Source organism: Pteropus vampyrus, unplaced genomic scaffold (assembly GCF_000151845.1).
Source record: "Pteropus vampyrus isolate Shadow unplaced genomic scaffold, Pvam_2.0 Scaffold85, whole genome shotgun sequence".
NCBI classification, from domain to species: Eukaryota; Metazoa; Chordata; class Mammalia; order Chiroptera; family Pteropodidae; genus Pteropus; species Pteropus vampyrus.
The window spans coordinates 5,735,452-5,756,513 of record NW_011888866.1 but is presented as its reverse complement, the minus strand read 5'-3'; the positions used below and the strand labels follow the sequence as shown (position 1 = coordinate 5,756,513).

Sequence of the window (21,062 nt, the reverse complement as noted above, 5' to 3'; positions counted from 1 at the left end):
GCTCTAAATCTCTTGCTTCCTTATCTGTAACTCTCCAGGATCACTGACACCCTATCTGTCTAGGTCTCAGCAGAAAACAGGACTCCACTGGCCTTGGTCAGCAGAAGAAAGCAGATGGGGCTCCTTACAGAGGGCAGGTGGTATTAAGGAAACAAATGTAGGGTATCAATGCACCCCAAAACTAACAACAGACCAGAATGAGTGAGGGAAGGGAATAGCCCAGGAGAATGGGCATTGTGGAGGAGGGGCCACTGACAGCAGTTAATCATGGGGTGCAGTTACTGTGTGGTCAGGCTCCAAAGAGGGAAGGAGCACAGAAAAAAACATCCTGACCTCTCTCTGGTCTCTTGCCGGTGCCTCCCCAAGGTCAGTCTCAACCAGAAACCATCTGGCAAGGCAGCCTGGGAGCTGTAGGCTGTGGGGTCACACCCTGCCGTTCAGAGCCGGGCAGACTGGATAGCAGGGTAGGTTTAGAAAACAGAGCCTAACCAGCTTGTTGTCCTTATTTAGTCTTGTTATGAGGACAGAAATAACGTAAGTAAAACACTTAGTACATAGCCTGATGCATAGTAGGATCTCAACAAAAGAAAGCTATTTTCTCATTAGTCCTATTCACAAGTAGGGTCTTTATTGCAGGATGTGTCCTGCCTTGTTTTCACACAAATAGCCCCTAAGCAGTCCTTAGATGCCTGGTGCGTGCTGTGACCTGTAGAGATCCGAGCATCAATAGAACCCCAAGACTGTCCTCAGAAAGATCAGACATTGACATCGATGCCTGCGAGACAAGGCACAGGGCGAGGAGAGTCACGGAAGCGATGGCGCTTCCCAGCTGCAAGCTTCTCCAAGGCCAAGACCAAAACTTCTGAAAGTTTAATACTTCTGAAAGCTTTTCTTTTCCCAACGAGATTCTAATTAGAATACATGCTTATTGTAGAAAATGTGGAACTTGCAGAAAAGCATAAAGAAGAGAATAAAAATTATCTCTCTCCACTCTCCAGAGATAAGCACTCCTAACGTTTTTTGGGAGTGCCCCTCCTTCTATGCATTCTGTTTTATAGTTAGTCTCGTATCACATAGACAATTTCATAGCCTGGTTGTTGTTTGGTGGTTTTTTTTCCCCCACTTCTTTTATAAGCTTTGAAGTCATTCCAAAAGTATCTTTTAATGAGTTCATAAGAGTAAATCTCGTGGTTGGGAATATGAGCTCGGAATCAGCAGACTAACATCTAAGTGCGGCTTCACCAGGCTTTTGCCTCATGGCAGTGGACAAGTTACTTAAATTCAGCTTCTCCATTTGGAAAATGATGAGGGAGGGAGAATATAGCAGGCATCTTAAAAGCTGTAAAGAGAAATATTTATTTATGTGCAACTATTAGCTCAAGGTCTGGGACACAGTAAATAGCTAAATGGTAGTTATCATAATCGTCATTATTAGTCCATAGTCATTTCTCTATTTGTGAATTAGGGTGTTTCTGATTTATTTTTAATTAAATAATTCTGTTATGACATTTTTAAACTTAAATCTCTTTCCACACTTCAACTTTAGGGTATATAAAGCTCTTGGTCTCAGGCATAAACATTTTTAAAAGTTCAAGTTCTGGAGGCAGGTGGCCTGGGCTTACATCCCAGCTATGCTACTTACTAGCTGTCTAGTCCTGGAAAAGTCACTTAACCTCTCTGTGTTTCGGTTACCCCTTCTCTAAAAGATCATGATGTAAGGATCAAATGAGATAATAGATACATAATGTTTGGCACAGTTCAACAAAATAAATATTAGCCAATATTATTATCATGCATACCACCATTTACACTCTATTACTTTTTTAGCCCTGACAGCTTTCAGCACTGGGCTAAGCACCAGTACACTTCCAATTAATATATATTAAGCTGCGTTAAAATGGATTGCTATGATTATTCTCTGGGTACTCTGGAAGAGGCCCTGCCTCCTCTTTAAGAGGTTACCCTGGGTTCGCTGCTCCCACCACCTCCCCCCTCATGCCTGTGGCCTGTGTCTTTGAACGGACCTTTCCTTTTTGCCTCAGTTCAACTTACGACAGTGCCCGTTTGTTACAGAGTTCCCTAGACAGACCCTGAATAGTGTAAGACTTCTCCAGAGGCTTCTGGGGTGATAGGCCAGAGTCCCTGTCTCCACCACTGCCACCCAAGGGTTTAGGGACCCTTCCTTGAGTCGCAGCCCTTATCTTATTTCTCACCCACAGCTTTATAGTCCTGAGAGCATCAAACTAGTTTATTCCAGGCTGGAGGATTTAAGCACCTATTATGTACAGGGCACTGGAGCAAATCCACCACAAAATCCAGATGGGAAGATCGGTTTATGCCAAAGGGTAGGATTGTGTAAATAGCCCAGAAACCCAGCAACACAGACACACCCTGCAGCTGGAGTATTGGCAACACGTCATTAGCTACAGCTGCTAGGTTTGTGTGTAGCTACCAACCTCCAGTGGAAATGTACCATTTGTAAGTTAGTAGATTGATTCATGAAGATGATGAATTTCACATGCTGGCTACATGGGATGGATGCTCATGTGGCTAGCTTCATCATCTATGCTTTCCACTAGGAATTCTCATATAACAAAGCTTTAAACTCAGGCCTTACATTCTCAGAGGTGATTTCCATCTGGCTAAATGTTAATACATATGCTGATGCTCCCAAGCAAACTGTAAGGTCATTCATCCCAGAAATGTGTATTAAGCACCTACTATGGGCAAGACTGACAGATTAATCATTATCTAGAACAAAAAAAGTCAAATACACAGCAAGCATACTATAAATTCCCTATCCTTTGCTCAAGGCAGACACCAATCTTCTCAAGAGCCTGGATAAGGTCTCAGAATCTGTCTCAACATAGGGCTCTAAGAAGTCCTATCAATCACTTTAACATGCCTTATTAAACCTGTTTGCTGGGGTGCAGTTACTGTGTGGTCAGGCTCCAAAGAGGGAAGGAGCACAGAAAAAACAGCCTGACCTCTCTCTGGTCTCTTGCCGGTGCCTCCCCAAGGTCAGTCTCAACCAGAAACCATCTGGCAAGGCAGCCTGGGAGCTGTAGGCTGTGGGGTCACACCCTGCCGTTCAGAGCCGGGCAGACTGGATAGCAGGGTAGGTTTAGAAAACAGAGCCTAACCAGCTTGTTGTCCTTATTTAGTCTTGTTATGAAGACAAAAATAACATAAGTAAAACACTTAGTACATAGCCTGATGCATAGTAGGATCTCAGCAAAAGAAAGCTATTTTCTCATTAGTCCTATTCACAAGTAGGGTCTTTATTGCAGGATGTGTCCTGCCTTGTTTTCACACAAATAGCCCCTAAGCAGTCCTTAGATGCCTGGTGCGTGCTGTGACCTGTAGAGATCCAAGCATCAATAGAACCCCAAGACTGTCCTCAGAAAGATCAGACATTGACATCGACGCCTGCGAGACAAGGCACAGGGCGAGGACAGTCACAGAAGCAATGGCGCTTCCCAGCTGCAAGCTTCTCCAAGGCCAAGACCAAAACTTCTGAAAGTTTAATACTTCTGAAAGCTTTTCTTTTCCCAACGAGATTCTAATTAGAATACAGGCTTATTGTAGAAAATGTGGAACTTGCAGAAAAGCATAAAGAAGAGAATAAAAATTATCTCTCTCCACTCTCCAGAGATAAGCACTCCTAACGTTTTTTGGGAGTGCCCCTCCTTCTATGCATTCTGTTTTATAGTTAGTCTCGTATCACATAGACAATTTCATAGCCTGGTTGTTGTTTGGTGGTTTTTTTTCCCCCACTTCTTTTATAAGCTTTGAAGTCATTCCAAAAGTATCTTTTAATGAGTTCATAAGAGTAAATCTCGTGGTTGGGAATATGAGCTCGGAATCAGCAGACTAACATCTAAGTGCGGCTTCACCAGGCTTTTGCCTCATGGCAGTGGACAAGTTACTTAAATTCAGCTTCTCCATTTGGAAAATGATGAGGGAGGGAGAATATAGCAGGCATCTTAAAAGCTGTAAAGAGAAATATTTATTTATGTGCAACTATTAGCTCAAGGTCTGGGACACAGTAAATAGCTAAATGGTAGTTATCATAATCGTCATTATTAGTCCATAGTCATTTCTCTATTTGTGAATTAGGGTGTTTCTGATTTATTTTTAATTAAATAATTCTGTTATGACATTTTTAAACTTAAATCTCTTTCCACACTTCAACTTTAGGGTATATAAAGCTCTTGGTCTCAGACATAAACATTTTTAAAAGTTCAAGTTCTGGAGGCAGGTGGCCTGGGCTTACATCCCAGCTATGCTACTTACTAGCTGTCTAGTCCTGGAAAAGTCACTTAACCTCTCTGTGTTTCGGTTACCCCTTCTCTAAAAGATCATGATGTAAGGATCAAATGAGATAATAGATACATAATGTTTGGCACAGTTCAACAAAATAAATATTAGCCAATATTATTATCATGCATACCACCATTTACACTCTATTACTTTTTTAGCCCTGACAGCTTTCAGCACTGGGCTAAGCACCAGTACACTTCCAATTAATATATATTAAGCTGCGTTAAAATGGATTGCTATGATTATTCTCTGGGTACTCTGGAAGAGGCCCTGCCTCCTCTTTAAGAGGTTACCCTGGGTTCGCTGCTCCCACCACCTCCCCCCTCATGCCTGTGGCCTGTGTCTTTGAACGGACCTTTCCTTTTTGCCTCAGTTCAACTTACGACAGTGCCCGTTTGTTACAGAGTTCCCTAGACAGACCCTGAATAGTGTAAGACTTCTCCAGAGGCTTCTGGGGTGATAGGCCAGAGTCCCTGTCTCCACCACTGCCACCCAAGGGTTTAGGGACCCTTCCTTGAGTCGCAGCCCTTATCTTATTTCTCACCCACAGCTTTATAGTCCTGAGAGCATCAAACTAGTTTATTCCAGGCTGGAGGATTTAAGCACCTATTATGTACAGGGCACTGGAGCAAATCCACCACAAAATCCAGATGGGAAGATCGGTTTATGCCAAAGGGTAGGATTGTGTAAATAGCCCAGAAACCCAGCAACACAGACACACCCTGCAGCTGGAGTATTGGCAACACGTCATTAGCTACAGCTGCTCGGTTTGTGTGTAGCTACCAACCTCCAGTGGAAATGTACCATTTGTAAGTTAGTAGATTGATTCATGAAGATGATGAATTTCACATGCTGGCTACATGGGATGGATGCTCATGTGGCTAGCTTCATCATCTATGCTTTCCACTAGGAATTCTCATATAACAAAGCTTTAAACTCAGGCCTTACATTCTCAGAGGTGATTTCCATCTGGCTAAATGTTAATACATATGCTGATGCTCCCAAGCAAACTGTAAGGTCATTCATCCCACAAATGTGTATTAAGCACCTACTATGTGCAAGGCACTGTATCAGGACTGACAGATTAATCATTATCTAGAACAAAAAAAGTCAAATACACAGCAAGCATACTATAAATTCCCTATCCTTTGCCCAAGGCAGACACCAATCTTCTCAAGAGCCTGGATAAGGTCTCAGAATCTGTCTCAACATAGGGCTCTAAGAAGTCCTATCAATCACTTTAACATGCCTTATTAAACCTGTTTGCAATCTTGGAGCTAAAACACTACAGATACTTAGAAAAAATGGAGAGAGCAAGAAAAAGAAGTCCAAGCAGCCAGTCACTAGCCATTTTGAATGAGGTGGGGGAATTTTGAAAACAATCCCACTGCTGGTTGGTGTGACAATGCAGGCTGATAGTAAACAATTTGCTTTTATTAATATAAACTGTATTTAGGTAAAAAAAATAAAATAAAATAAATTTTTCTCTTCCAAACAACGCAGTAGAAGGACATTCTGGACATTTGATAAGATAGAAAACTTATAGGCCCAAGTACTAGAACTAGAGCTATCTCATTGGAAAATGTGCTTTTTGAGACACCCCACCCCCACGCCCCACCTCCCTATTGAGCTAGTGTCCAGGAACTGCCCCAGAATATACAGACATGGTCATTAGGGCATCTTTGTAAGCTGGAGCTCTGCCCCACCCCAAAACTGACCCTAACGAACAGAGGCAAAAGTGAAAAATGACAGTGTGTCCTCCTGCCTTTGTCAGGTGCCTAAAAGACATATATCCTTTGATTTATGAAAGGGGACCCCTACCAGATACATGGAACAATCCAACAGGATTGCATCCAAGAATGGGTGAGGATGCCAGATGTACTAGATTCTTATTCTGCCTTCTTTTATTGGGTAATACTTATTGTTATTCTTTTACAAACACAATATATAAGTCTTCTGTAAACATTTAGGAAATATAGAGAAGGAAAAAAAATAAAAGAAAAAGCATTCATAATCCTAGCCCCCAAGGGGAAAAAATTGAGGTCTCTATCCATCTGGACATTTTCTTCTGCATTTTTAAATGTTTAAAATATAAGATTTTTAATTTTAAAAATTCTTGCTTAAATTCTCTTTCTCTCATTCTCTCCTCTCCTCCCCCTCCACCCCTAGTTTATCATTACCAGTTCAAGATGCAGTTCTTCAACCAAATTGAGAAACCAGTAGAAACAACTTTTACCATGTCACTCCTCGGAACAAAAGAGGAAATGCAGAAAATTCCCATCACTCTGTGAGTATGAGGAGCAGCCCTGTCTATGGCGATGACAAGCTTAATTGTCTTAATTTTTTCAAAGGTTAGGCCAGACACAACTTATTTTTCTCAGCCCGTTATGAGTGCCCCAAACACCTGGTCAGATGGGATATTCACCCAAGCCCAATGCCTTGTCACCATCCCTCCTCAGCCTCACCCAGTCTCACCGATCGCTTTATGTTTGTGCTACCTATGTATGTGATGGGCCCACTGCGACATGAGTTCGGGGCAGAGGGAAGCCAGAGCCGGCCCAGTCCATGTTCACAGTGCAAAAGTAGATCGGAGCAGGGAGGAGTGGTGAGGGCCAAAGCAGGTGTCCACGGGAAGGCCCTGAGTGCCTTTCCAGTGAGTTCTGAAAAGTAGCCCAGAAATAAAACTGGTATCATTCAATTTGGCACAAATTTCCCATCCCAATTAGCCTGCCCTGCCAGCCCTTCCCATCTGCCCTCCCTGTTACACACCTGCTCACAACACAAGCAGTGGCCTCACACCTCCTTCAGAAGCACCCCAATTTCACTGGTCAGAAAAGGCCCATTAGCTGCTTTTCTTCAGCATTTCGACTCTCAGCATGGGCTTTTCTTGGAAAGTGACACTAGCCCTCCACTAACTCCGGGGACAGTCCTCAGCTTCCAAAAATTGTCCCCACGCTTTGATCTCTGTTCAGCAAACAGAAGCAGTCACTGAGCAAGTGTTTGTTGGTGCTCTGCACTAGAGGTAGAGAGGACCCTATCTTTGTGCTCCCAGCCCAGTGGGGTGGGGACACTCGTAAATGATTCTCTATAACAGGGGTCCCCAACTCCCGGGCCATGGACCGGTACCAGTCCATGGCCTGTTAGGAACCGGGCTGCACACCAAGAGGTAAGCAGCAGGCAAGCAAGCGAAGCTTCATCTTTATTTGCAGCCGCTCCCCAGCGCTAGCATCACTTCAGATCATCAGGCATTAGATTTTCATAGGAGCACCGGTCCCTGGTGCAAAAAGTTTGGAGACCGCTGCTCTACAACATTCTACAAGAAGTGCTATGACGAGCCACTCAAGGGAACCCTCCATTCATCTGTCTCACCCTAAAACCAATGTTACCTGTACATTCTCCCAAATCTCTCCCCAGGAAATTGTTCTAAATAGTGGAAAGGGCATCTAGGTGTTCTGTCGATGTTGGACATTTTTAATGTCATGGAGTTTAGTGAGTAAACCTAGTAATGATATCCATGAATATGCATTAAATCTTGCTCTAAATTGGTGCATCCTTTTAATATGTGGTTTTGTATTACTGTTATGCTTTGTGGTCTTAATAAAAGATTCTATTTAGATGGGGAGGAAAAAAGCATCACTAGGAAGAGAAGAGTGTGATTTGGCTCTGCGAAGTTAATCAGACCTACAGATAGCTGTGCGGAGGCCATTGCCAGAGCCTCACTGTCTCTGCAGGAGCAGTTTCCCTAATTTGTTAACCTAGAATCTAGGAAGCCCGAGCTAAACAAAGTTAACTAGAATTTTTATCGTGGAACTCTTGGAGCATTTTTAATATGCTAACTCAGAAAATAGTATGATTTTTCCAATATTACTGGTCTGTAAAATCTTTCTTATCCTGGCGTATCTATTGCTATCTCTACTAATAATCTGTCCAAATTTGGTTTGAGAAATATAGCATAAAAGACCATCTCAAGTCACTCGGGCAAAGCTAACACATCCTAAATGTGTCTAAGCATCACTTTGCTGTTACAAATAAACTGACTATGTCTGGTTTCCTTTGTGTCTTCAAAGCAGTGAAGGAATTATTAGTAATAAAACCTATTCCTTTCTTATCACATTGGATATGGATATTGGTGAGCTGGTCATGATCACGTTAAAGCAGGAAAACAGCGCGGTGTGGACCAATGTCTGGAACACGGTTCAAACCATCATCCCATGGGGGAGAGAGCCCCTCAATTCAGGCCTTGTTCTAAAGAACATCAGAGTCAAAGCAGGAGAAATACAGCAAAGGTGAGTGATTATCTAACCTCCTCCTAACATCTAGATCTACACATGCCAGCACTTTCGCAATTTAATACTTGCATTTATCTTATGAAATGAACACTATTAGGTCCTAATGATGGAGTACAGACACTCAGAAAGGTGAAATGACCATCCTGACTTCACACAGCCATAGACAAAAGGACCTGCACTCAGGTCTTCTGAGTCCCAGTCTAGCCTCTTCCCACTGCCCGTGGTTAATAGCTTCCTGCCTCTGGAGTTTGAGAACCACCTCACTGGCCCGATGCTTCTCAAATCCCACGTATGAATGAATCACCAGGTACTGTCAGTTCTGCTGATCCAAGGACCACACTTTGAGTGGCAATGACCCAGATGTGACATTTCTTTTTTGTTGTTTACCCAGAAAAATGCTTTTAACGATCACAGTCTCAAAATCTCACTCTGTGGTGGCACCTTTCAAACTTTAGAGTGCCAAAGAATCACTGAGAAGCTTATTAAGTATGCAGAATTCCCGATCCCACCTTCAGAGCTTCTGATTCATTGTGGTCTGTAAAGAGACCCAGGACACACATTTGTTACTAAGAGATTCTGATGTGGACCAATGGATTACCCTTAGGAAATGCTGCTCTGTGTGTTTTAACCTCTCCTTTGGCCCCAAGGTCTCCAGGGACAAGAAGGAGTTAGGGAAGGGGTAGGAAATAAAGGAAAGAAAGGACAGTCCAGCTGCTACTTCAGTCCTCTCAGCCGGGCAAAGAGATGCCCGACGTACTTTGCCACGGCAACCATACTTGTCTGCAGTTCTGCAGGTCTCCATGAAGGGAGAATTCTCTCTCCCACAGAGCCTTCCCTATCTTTTCTCCCCTGTGTTCAGGACATGTGTCTCTCTTCTCCCACCTTCCTTTATTGGGAAGCCCATTTCTCTCTTTGGCTTATCCCCAGTAGGGAAGGAAAACAGTAGGCTTCTCAGCTCTGAACTACACTCCTCCTTCACCCCTCAGGTTTCATTGCCAGGAAGGGGCAATGCGCCCCTCGTCTCCCCCGAGTCCTTTCTCTAAGACTTATCTTCCTGGGATACAAAATCCTGGCAATTACGAAGAGCAAACTTTGCAGTCTACCAACAGATTTTATCCACATGATCGGTTTGAGAAAATTAAACTGCTCCTCTCCTCTTTCACGCTTAGCCTTTCACGCTTAGCCATTCTTATGCAACTTTTTGGCACTTGAGATCAGCTCTACTTCCGAGCACCACCCTTCCCCACATTCTCTCAGCTAGAGGGTAATTCCTCAGTTATAGTGGCTGTTCACCCTGACAATTCTATGTGACTTGACTTGAAAGGTAGTATAAATGACAATGCAACCATCCTCACTAGAGCTTACTCACATGGTTCTCAAGAAGGAAAGAGGAGAAGGGTGGGAAAGGCATTTACCGAGCTCCAAAGCACAGTGGGCATTGAACTAAGTGCTCTAGAGCATGAATTTCGTCTAATCTTCCCAATGACCCTGTGAAATGGGCAGTACTGGCTGTGCGGATTTGAAAGCTAAGGTTCACAGAAGTTACACAGCTTGTGGACATTGCTAGTAATTGTCCAAGCCCAGATCTGAGTTAGGTTTGTCTGATTCATTGTCCATTTGTTGCCCATGCACTGCTTCCGACAGCTCCTTACTCCATTGTTCTCGGCCCTATTAATCTGATTTCCTCAGTGCAATCTAGCAGAGTGGTGGCGCTGGACATTAATATATATGCACATCGACCCTTCCTTATGGCTACAGGATGTACGTGCTGAAAAGAGAGGAAGGACAATGGGGCTTGTAGGTTTTTTTAAGTTGTAACTACTCAGTGCCTCCTACCTGTCTTCGCAATATCAGATACCATTGGGGGATACCCAAAAAAATCTCAGTTGTGGCTCTTGGCATAAGGAACTCTAGGACCTAATTAGAAAAACAAGATGCCTTAATTTAACTAATAATGTGCTCCATCCCAGAACTTCTCAAGACTTAATGTACACATAAATCATCTGGGAACTGTGTTAAAATACAGTTCTACTTCAGCAGGTCTGGGGTGGAGCATGAGATTCTGTATTTCTAATAAGCTCCCTGGTGCTACTGCTGCTGCTGGTCCATGGACCACACTTTGATGAGCAAGAGTCTAGTACTGCATGGCCTAGGAAGTCTAAGAAGAAAGACATGCATTCAGGCTGGTGCTGTTGAACCTGTACCATAACAGGCTTTGGGGAGGCCAGGAGACATTCCCAGAGAGCTAGGCAGAAAGCAAAGAAAAATCTAGACAGGACCGGATGGCCTCTACATCAGCCAGCCCTAAACTCTAATTTTGGCCTCACTGCTTACCATCTACGTAGAATAAATAGATAGAATAACTCAGAATAACTGCACCTTTCTGAGACTACGTTCTTTAGTAATAAATGGGAATTATAATATATATCTCATGAGACTAATAACAATTACCAATTTTTAATTACCTTCTACAAACCAAAATCCCAGAGCCAGGATGCAAACACTTAGACCTGTACTCATAATCTCTCTGCTGACTACAAAGAACAAAAAAACTGGTTAAGTCATTTGTTCTGTGACTCCACAGGAGGAATACGGTGAGAGGGGACTTTTTCTCTCCAAGGCACAAAGTAAGGAATGAGAGGGTCTGTTGCGGGATGAAGAGAAAAGGCAGAAAATATTAGCCTCACAGCAATTGGCTAAATGCAATGAGATGTTTAGTTTCCACAGTAATCATCTAAATGCAAAACAAAAATCAATGGCATTATCTCCAGTCACCCATTGGTTTGGCAGAAATTAAAAGACGGAAAACATCTGGTAAAGGTGTGGAGAAATGGGCATTCTCATATACTAGTAGTGAGAGTATAAATTCCAGAGCTTCTGCAGGGGCATTTCATTCAACAACTAATATTTGATGAGTATCTATCTACCTTCTGCCAGTCACTGTTGTGGGCACTAGATACACAACAGTGAACAGAAGAGACAAAGGCCTTGGTCTCACGGAGTTTACATCATCATAATTTTATATATGCATAGTATGTATGTCCTGGAATATAATGTGATCCAGAATTTACTTCTAGGTGTCTGCCTTAAAGAAATACTAAAAATGTTCACAAAGAATATATGTGCAAAAAATGTTTGTTGCAGTACTATTTGTAAATAGTAAACCGTTGGGAAAATCTCAGTATTCATCAATAGAAAAATAGCTAAATGCATTGTGCTATATTCATACAGTAGAATGCCATGCAGCAGGTGAAAAAAATTAAATTGATATGTACTCATATGACAGGTCTCCAAGTACATTATTTGGTGACAAGGAAAACTTTCAGAAAAATATTTACAGAAATCTTTATATTCACATGTGAACATCAATATATGTGTAAATGCATAAAAATAGATCTGGAAAGACAGAAAACAAACCATGATAGCACAGAGGGAGGTGACATTGGTGAAGGAGAATGGAGAAGAGGATCTTTAATATTTTACTTTATTTGTTTACCATTTCAGTTTTTCAAGGATGCATTTACAAATTACTCATAACACTTTAATTTCAGCTTTATTGAGGTATATTTAACAAATAAAATTATAAAATATTTAAAGCATTTGTGATTTGATATACAAATGATTATGAAAGGATTCCCCCTTATCTAGTTAACACAGGCATCAGCTCGCATATTTATCTTTTTTTGTCGTTATTAAGAATATTTAAGTTTACTCTCTCGGCAAATTTTATTGATACAATACAGTTACCAAGTACAGCCACCATGTTTTACATTAGATCCTTAGACCTCATTCATCTTATAGCTGAAAGTTTGTACCCTTTTACCAACCTCTCCCTATTTCCACCTCTCCCCAGGCCCTGGGAACCACTTTTCTATGCTTTTCCTATGAGTTTGACTTTTTTTTTTTTTTAGATTTCACATGTAGGTATTTGTCTTTGTCTGGCTTATACACTATTTTAATTTAAAAAGTTTGTTTGAATAAAGACGAGTAATTCAAAACAAAACCAAAAAAAAAGCCATAAACTAGAATTCACTGCTACTACAGTTAATTTTTTTCTAATAGATGCAATTGAAGTTAGTAACACGAAATAGCACCTCAGGCCAAGCAACTGGTGAAATCAGTCTATTGACAGGTCTCCTAGAGAGATCCAAAACAAATGTGACGACCTCTTTGGCTGGACAGTGTCTGCACCAAAGAGAGGAAGGGGCGGGGCTTACATTACAACCAGACAGAGGCTGGTGACAACGGCCTCATGCCCAGGGACCTTTAAGTCCAAAAAAGAAGGCTGAGGAGTGAAGCCTACCTGTGAGGAACAGTTGAAGGAACTGCAAATGTTTGCCCTAGAGTCAGGGTGATGTAGTAAAAAGAACAATAGTTACTCTCAAATCTTTGATGAGCGGTTAGAACAAGGGAAGACTGCCTCTAGGACTTTTAGTTTTTATAGAACTGAAATCATCTCAGAGCAAGGCTCCAGAAAGCCTTTTACTGATTGCTTTCACTGACTTGGGTTTTGCTTTTCTCTGAAGTTATGAAAATATTTGCAACATAAGAATCTAATTAAAAATATATATATATAGCATGTCACATCAATCGGGTATTTGACAAAGGGTGAAACACTTCAATAAGCTCCTTCTAAAACTTAATGCTGTGTTTGCTTTATGTTTTCTATTCAGAATAACATTTTGCTCAGAAAACATGGATGACCCACAACTTCACCCAACCCAGGAGAAAATCTTTGTGAGATGTGACAGAAACTCTAAAAAACTGAAGCAAAAAACCGAATGAGCTTTAATAGAGACCCAATGTAAAGAACAAATGATCTCATTCCTTATTTGGAATACTTGCCTTATTTGGCAACCAAAGTTATATAAAGAATTTTGCATAAAGTTTAAATAAAGTTTAGATTTAAAGGAGAAGCGTGTTTCACTCATAAACTAAGCTTTTAAACACCATATTATGTAACTTTATTCAAATATTAGTATAACCAAAAATTTCCCAATTTTATTTCTGATTAAATGCAATATACACAAATTAGTATAAGAGTCATTTTAGATCTGTTGTTATAATTTAAAACATCTTTTTCAATTAAATAAATTTCCCATATTTCTTTGCTAGTTAATTCCGATCAGTTTTTGAACCATGCTGGAAAGGTACTTCTTTATTACAAAACTAAGTGCTTCAATAAAGTGAAATTCCAATTAATCACTAGCTGTGTGTCCCAATTTTCCTAATGCTTACAACAAAATCTAATGGAAAAATTGGTAATTACAAAATAGTTATGGGGATGTGAAGTACAGCATAGGGAATAATTATTATTACAATAATATTGTAATTACCATGTATAGTGCCAGGTGAGCACTAGACTAATCAGGGGGATCGCATAGTAAATTATATAAATGTCTAACCACTATGCTATACACTTGAAACTAAGATAAAATAACATCAATTATCAACTCTAATCGAATTTTTTAAATTATTTAATAAATAAATAATTTCTTTAAAAGCTAATAAAAAAACTTGGGATATCTCATAGAGTTAAGATATCAAATCTCAAACTGTCCAATAATTATTAATAAATAATCATTAATTCTAATGTTTGATCCATCACAGAGCATGTGAAGGAAATACTAAGTGTGGTAATCACTTGGATATGTGTTTCAGGAAATTCAGAGAGACGGAGCACACTATGCACATTTCACAGCCTAACCTGACATTTGTATAGACTCGGCTCCCCAGAGCTCATAATTCACATGCTCTTCATCAAAGCAAGATAAGTCAGAGCTGGTGAAAACAAAAATCCCCAAGAAATATCTGCCTCTGACTAAATCAATTTAAGATTATTCACTTTTATTTCCCTTGGGAAGACCCACACAACAAAGGAACATGGGGGAAGGGAGAGGAAGAAGAGTTGGCTCAAGGTGGCATTGGGTCCTGAATGCTAATCTTGCCTGCGAAAGTATCTGACCACACGTCTAGAAATGATAGATATTAAAATGAACAATATTTCCCATTATGGCTAAAATGCTAAGATTTACAATAAAATCATGTTGGCATTAAGCTGGCATGTTTTGTCATTAACTATCCAGAATGCATTTAAAATACAGTAGTATTATCTTTGGCTTCACTTTCCCAGTTTCAGTCACCCTCAGTTAACCACAGTCCGAAATATTAAATGGAAAGTATCAGAAATAAACAATTCTAGGTTTTAAACTGGAAGCTGTTCTGAGCAGCATGATGAAATCTCACATTGTCTCGCTCCACCTCACTCTGGAGATGAGTCATCCCCTTGTCCAGCGTATCCATGCTGTATACACTCCATTCCCATTAGTCACTTAGTAGCCATCTTGGTTATCAGATTGACTGTAATGGTATCATAGTGCGTGTGTTCAAGTCACCTTTATTTTACTTAATAATGGCCCCAAAGCACAAGAGTAGTGATGCTGGTAATTCAGATATGCCAAAGAGCAGCCATAAAGCTCTTCCTTTCAGTGAAAAGGTTTGTATGCATAGGGGAAAAAACATGATGTCTGTAGGGTTCAGTCCTATCCATGGTCTCAGCCATCTACTGGGGGATTTGAGACATATCCCCTGCAGATAAGGGGGGACTACTATATCATTTTTTGAAAATGCTCTTTGGTATATACTCTAGAGAGTCCATACATATGTATTTCAGGAGACACGTAAGGAAATATTCCTATTAGCCTTGAAATCATCACAAGCAGAACACAGCTCAACTGTCCTTCAGTACAATGAATAAATGAGCTGTGTTATAGTCTTACTAATGGAATAGTAAACAGCAGTGAAAAAGGTGAGCCAAGCTACATACACAAGAGTGAGGCAAGGAGTCAGCTAGGTTAGGAAATTTAAAGAGGCACCCATGGATTTGTGCATTTGCACAAAGACACAAAAATATATATAGTGTGATACAAGCAAATTATATCATTAGGGATGGAAAAACAGGTGGTAAAGTTCTAAACCAAAGCAACAAAATCACTAGCACAACAGTGACGCTGTGTAACTCTACGAAGGAGGAAGTACACACCAGAGTTCCAGGTGCTAGCAAGATTGTGCCCACTCCAGGTGGCCGTTGCACAGGTGTTCATTTTATAACCATTTTAAATTGTACACATATGATATATTTTATGCACTCATTTTTTGGTACAAATGTCACATTTCACGATACAAAAAAAAAAAAAACAAGAAAATAAAAGGCAGAGTTAAAACCAACATTTTTCTACTATAGTGTGATACGTTTTGATATTAATACAGTTTCACATGAAATATAAATAGAAATTATTTCATCTTTAGTGGGAAAACTTGAAGTGACATAGTACGTCATAACATTTTGGGCTGAGAATTCAATAAGCAACCAACGTGACAAATGGTTAACTGGGACATTTGAAACTACTCTTGGCATGGATTATTTTCACTTGGGAAGATGTGTTCATCGACATCACATTTTCTGAAGTACATCTTAGTAGAGAAGTCAAATAGGGAAACTGAATAATGCAGCCACATCTGTTCATTGCACATGCAAAATGCTGGCTCGTACGCTGATTATATGCACCTCTCTCCAAAGAATCTGTATTTATGAGCCCACTCAGGAAAGATAACACTGGCATCTTGCCTTTCAGGCAAAAGCCTGTTTCTGCTTTTACTTATAAGAGAGCACAAGGAAAGAAACAGAGTGTTATTGCACCGCAGCTGGGCTCTTTGAGGTGCATGAAGTTGAAGAGAAGGAAACAAGCCATCCATTCAACACTAAAATAAATGCTCTCTCCTCCAGAGCAAAGCTGACTGCCCTCAGTGTTCACCTTGACACTGTTGCTGCAAATACTGCGAAAGCTTTGTTGCGGTTACACATCTCTGGGGTGGCAAAGCAAGAAGCCGAACTGTCCGGTGCAATGCCCACTCTCCCACAGAGCCTGGATTAGGAAGTCAGATGGTTGGAAAATAAAGAGACAAGCGAGAGGTCGCCAGATGGAAGGGGACTGGGGGGGAATGGGTGGAAAAGGTGAAGGGATTAAGAAGTACAAATTGACAGTTATAAAAATAGTCATGGAGATGGAAAGTACAGCATAGAGAGTGTAGTAGTCGGTAACATTGTAATAACCATGTATGGTGCCAGGTAGGTACTAGACTTACCTGGGTGATCACTTCGGAGGTATATAAATATCTAATCACTATGTTGCACACCTGAAACTAATATTGTATGTTAACTGTAATTGAAAAATAAGTTTTAAAAAAATTTTAAAGAGACAAGCAAGAGGAAGGCTAAAGAAGTCAATCCCAAAAGTTGCCATCTACCTGCTAACCTAACCTTACACTACCTACTTCTCCATGGGTCCCAGTGGTCTGTGCATAATGAATGTCCCCTGACACCTCATCCCTCTCATCTCTGCCTCTTCTCATACCTCCTCCCTTTTCCTGTCTCCTCCAGTATTTTCTCTTCTTTGCCTAACCGAATTTTATTTATCTATCCAAGCCCAGTTACTTTCACCAGTTATTTCCTAGCCCAGCCTAATCCGTGGGATCTTTCTCTCCTCTGAATGCCTAGTTATGACATGAATGATGCTCTTGGCTGCTCACTTGGCCCTCGGCTATTTGTGCCCTGCTGATTGTCCTCCTCTCGGTCTCCTCTCTGCTCCCTGGCCTCTACTCAAGGGTGGCACTCTCCAGAATCCTGGCTTCCTTCTCTGCTCCCTGGTTTTCTCTCTTAGGCACTCTCACCTACTCCTTTGGCTTTACTCATAACCCATACAGGCCAAGGCCAACCATTCCCACATTAGAGCTCCCTCTTTACTGTCTCACAAGCTCAGAATGTTCAAAACTGAACCCACTATGTCCTCCCTGCAACCCCAGACCTGTTCTGCCCTATGCCCCCTGTTCCGAAGGCCATTGAATATTGTCCCTACCTCTCGGTTACTGATGTCAGACACTGGGGGGTAATAATCCATAATGTTTCCTCGCCTTTGGCCCCTCACAATCGAGCAATCACCAAATCCTATGAATTCTACCTGTATTTCCTAACCGTATCTATGTCTCTCCACCTCTGCTGCCATCATCCTATCCCAAGCTACCTCTCTCTCTTACCTAGATGTTTGGAACAATTTCTCAACTCTTTCTGCTGTGTTGGCTCTTCTCTTTAATCCATTCTCATTGCAGCAGCCAGAGTGATCTTGGAGAAAAAAAAAAAGTCAGATCATATTTTCCTGCTTAAAGCCCCTCAGATGCCTTCCCAATGCTCCTAGAAAGAAAGTCCAAAATAATTATCCTGACCTCCAGGCCTCAAGTCAAGTCTCCCACTACTTCTCCTTCATCCACTACATCATTTATTGTTCACCTGTTCCCAAATCAACCTGCACATTGGAACTGCCTTGGAAGCAAAACGGCCCAGGTCTCAGTCCCACTCCTAGAGTTTGAGTTGTTTGGTCTGGGGCAAGGCCTGGGTATTGAAACTTAACTACTCTCCAGATGATTCTAATGTGAATGACATTTGAGAACCATGGATATAGACACACTGAGCCATTTTTCAGTTCCTTCAAATGTGCAAAGCTCTCTCCTGCCTCTCGGCCTTCACCCATTTTGTTACTTACATCCTACCTCTTCTCCTGGCTTCTTTGTATGCTTCCAGTCCCAGTTTAGATGTTGTTGCCTCAGGGATAACTTATCAAGAATTATCCCAGCTGACACAAGCTTATATTAGCTCTTCCTGCTATGCATACTCTTAACATCTTTTCATTCTTCTGGTAAAATTTCTGCAACCATGCCTTATGGAGCCATAAACAAAATGAAAAACTAGTAATACTAATCCTGTCTTTATATACAATTTGACATCATAGAATTTTGCATTAATTTTGATTTTTAAAAATACTGCATTGAAATATTATTTAGCCTGATAATTGAGTTTTCGGAGCCCCCTTAAATTGTGCACTCAAGGCGAATGCCTCAGTTACCTCATCTTACAGCCTGACAATTGTGGGACCACTTATTTAATGCCTGTCTCTCTGACTGGTTTTGACCTCTGTGAAGTCAGGGAGAGTTTCTAGATGTTCATTGCTTTATGCTAAGCACCCAGTCCATGGTGGCACAGAGTTGGCATATGGTAAATACGTGTTGAATTAACAAGTGACAGTCATCTTTTTACAAGTTTGTCCTGTTTTTTCAATTAAGTGATTAGCTCCAACTACTGTATCTGCTCAAGATAGAGTTCACTGTTTCCTCATTCCGTTCAAAAATGAAGCCAGGTTGGTGTGGGGGTTGACTTTTCTTCCCACCTCAAGGACATCCTCATCTCTTCCCATCAACTAGCTTCTTCTTGTTCAAGCTCTGCTTCAGTCAGTTCATTAAAAGCTCTTGTGTTCCTTGACTAAAGTTTTACTTTTCAAATAGGCCTATTACAAAAAGGATTTTCTAGAGGCTCAGAGCTACCTTCATGCCAAAGAAGTTAGAGTTGGGAGTGACCATAAGGGTCACTGAGAGCGAGGCTTCTCAAACTGTATTGTGCAAAGGGACCTTGTCAAATGCAATATTGACTCAGTAGGTCTGCAGTGGGGACTGAGATCCTGCATGTCCAGCAAGCTCCCGGGTGATGCCATTGCTGACACTACTGCTGCTGATCCCAGGCCACACTGGGAGCAGCACGAATGTAGACCTGTGTTTTCCAACCTGCCTGACAATATGCATCACCTGGGCACTAACAAAAATACAGCTTCCCAGACCCCTCCGCTGGAGACTCTAATCCAGTGGGTCAAGGACAGATGCCGGAGATCTTTATTTTTCTCAAGAACTGTGGGTAATTCTTCTGATCAGAAAATTTGGGACGACATTGATTTAGTTCAAAACCTTCTGTGGCTGATCGCTTCCAGTGAAGAGAGCCCTTACAGAGAGAAAATTTGCCTGGCCATAATTTCCACTCCTTGGTTTCTTCTCTGGAGGCCACAGAGACCAAATTAACACTTCAAATATTAGAAGATATCTGTATAAAACTGTGAGCTCCTGGAGGGCAGAAGCTGTAATGTGTTCTGTTTGTGTGGTTTTGTTTATATGATTGTTTGTTTCAAATTTCTCATTTTTAAGATGTTTTACAAAAGCATAAAAGCAACATGTGAAATGATGCAAAGATGTATAAAGAGAAAGCTAATCATCTCCCTACATCTACCCCTTACCCATTTCAGTGAGTTAGGGTACAGAATAGTCCCAGCCTGTTACGTTATTCCTTCAAACACTCACAAGCATTTGTACACGCTCAGGGCTTTGCTGTTTTTAGCAAAGTAGAATCTAGTATATGGATTACTTGGCAACTTGCTTTTATTTTTTATTTTTCAGTTAATGATATATTGCTAGTATCTCTATAAGTCAGAAGAAATTTGGATCTTTCCCCTAATTTCTATGTAAGTGGAATGCAAGAGAGCAAGAGAGACTAGAGCAATATTTTTCCTATTCTCACTTGGGCAGGTGCCCTGTGCCCTAACCCACGCTAACAACTAGAGGTGTGATTAGAATTTTTCTATGGTCATATACCCTAATATATATACCCATTCTCATATAGAGAGGAGTTGACACTTTTACAAAAATGTAATTATATTATACATTCTTTTTCGGCAAACTGAAATCTAAGTCAAATTAGTTGAGCTCATTAGTTTTGATGACTGCATAATATTCTACATTGTAGATGTGCCTTAATTTATTCGATTAGTCTCATACTGTTGTGCCTTCACTTTGCTTCCAGCTTTTTGCCCCTCTGAATAATGCTACATGTAATATCCTTATACATATATCCTACATATACTCAATAATAGGAAATATTTCTAGCAGTGGAATTGCTAGGTCAAATGTATATAAATGTAATAGATGTTGCCATATTGCTTTCTTAAAACACTGCAACTGTTTGCAGTTCCACCAGTAATGTATGAGAAGCTATTCTCTTTCTACCTCCTTCTAGGCAGAAATATTTATTGCTCATTCTAATTTTTGTCAATCTGATGAGTGTAGATGATATCATTGTTACTCTACATTTCCCTACCTACTTTGAGAATTGAGAATTTTTCCATATGTTTATTGATTTGCTTTACTGTAAATTAATTGTCCAAATCCCACTTTCTGTTAGAAAGCTTGTATTTTTCTTCTCAGTTTGTAAGAACTATGTATTTTACGAACCTTAGGAACCCTTTATCTTTCAGCTTTTTTAGCAAATATTTTTCCATATCCGCTCTTCTATTGATTTTAATTATAGTATTTTTTGCCATAAAACAGTAACAAAGTCTAACATTCTTTCACAACATAAGTATTTCCTGACTTAGTTATAGTTTCTATCATTGAATTGTAATTTGTACAAAATGAAAATTATTTTCTGAGATTTGTTTTTCTTTCTTAAAGGCTTTAATCAACCTGAAATTTATTTTTGTATATGATGTGAGATACGATGCCAACTTTATTTTCTTCTAATTG

At 40.6% G+C, this 21,062-nt stretch overlaps 1 protein-coding gene across 3 annotated transcripts in view; it reads left to right on the top strand.

The window, feature by feature from the left end:
- Positions 1–13,521, top strand: part of LIPC (lipase C, hepatic type) — a 139,392-nt gene extending 125,871 nt beyond the window's left edge. Inside the window, exons 6-8 of one of the 3 annotated variants that reach the window (XM_011363425.1) lie at positions 6,493–6,610; positions 8,391–8,609; positions 13,286–13,521. In XM_011363425.1, the coding sequence (XP_011361727.1) occupies positions 6,493–6,610; positions 8,391–8,609; positions 13,286–13,397 (449 nt within the window). In that variant the 3' untranslated portion in view covers positions 13,398–13,521. The remainder of the gene's footprint in view (positions 1–6,492; positions 6,611–8,390; positions 8,610–13,285) is intronic. The other 2 variants (XM_011363423.1, XM_011363424.1) reach the window with 2 other exon arrangements.
- Positions 13,522–21,062: the final 7,541 nt, after the last annotated feature.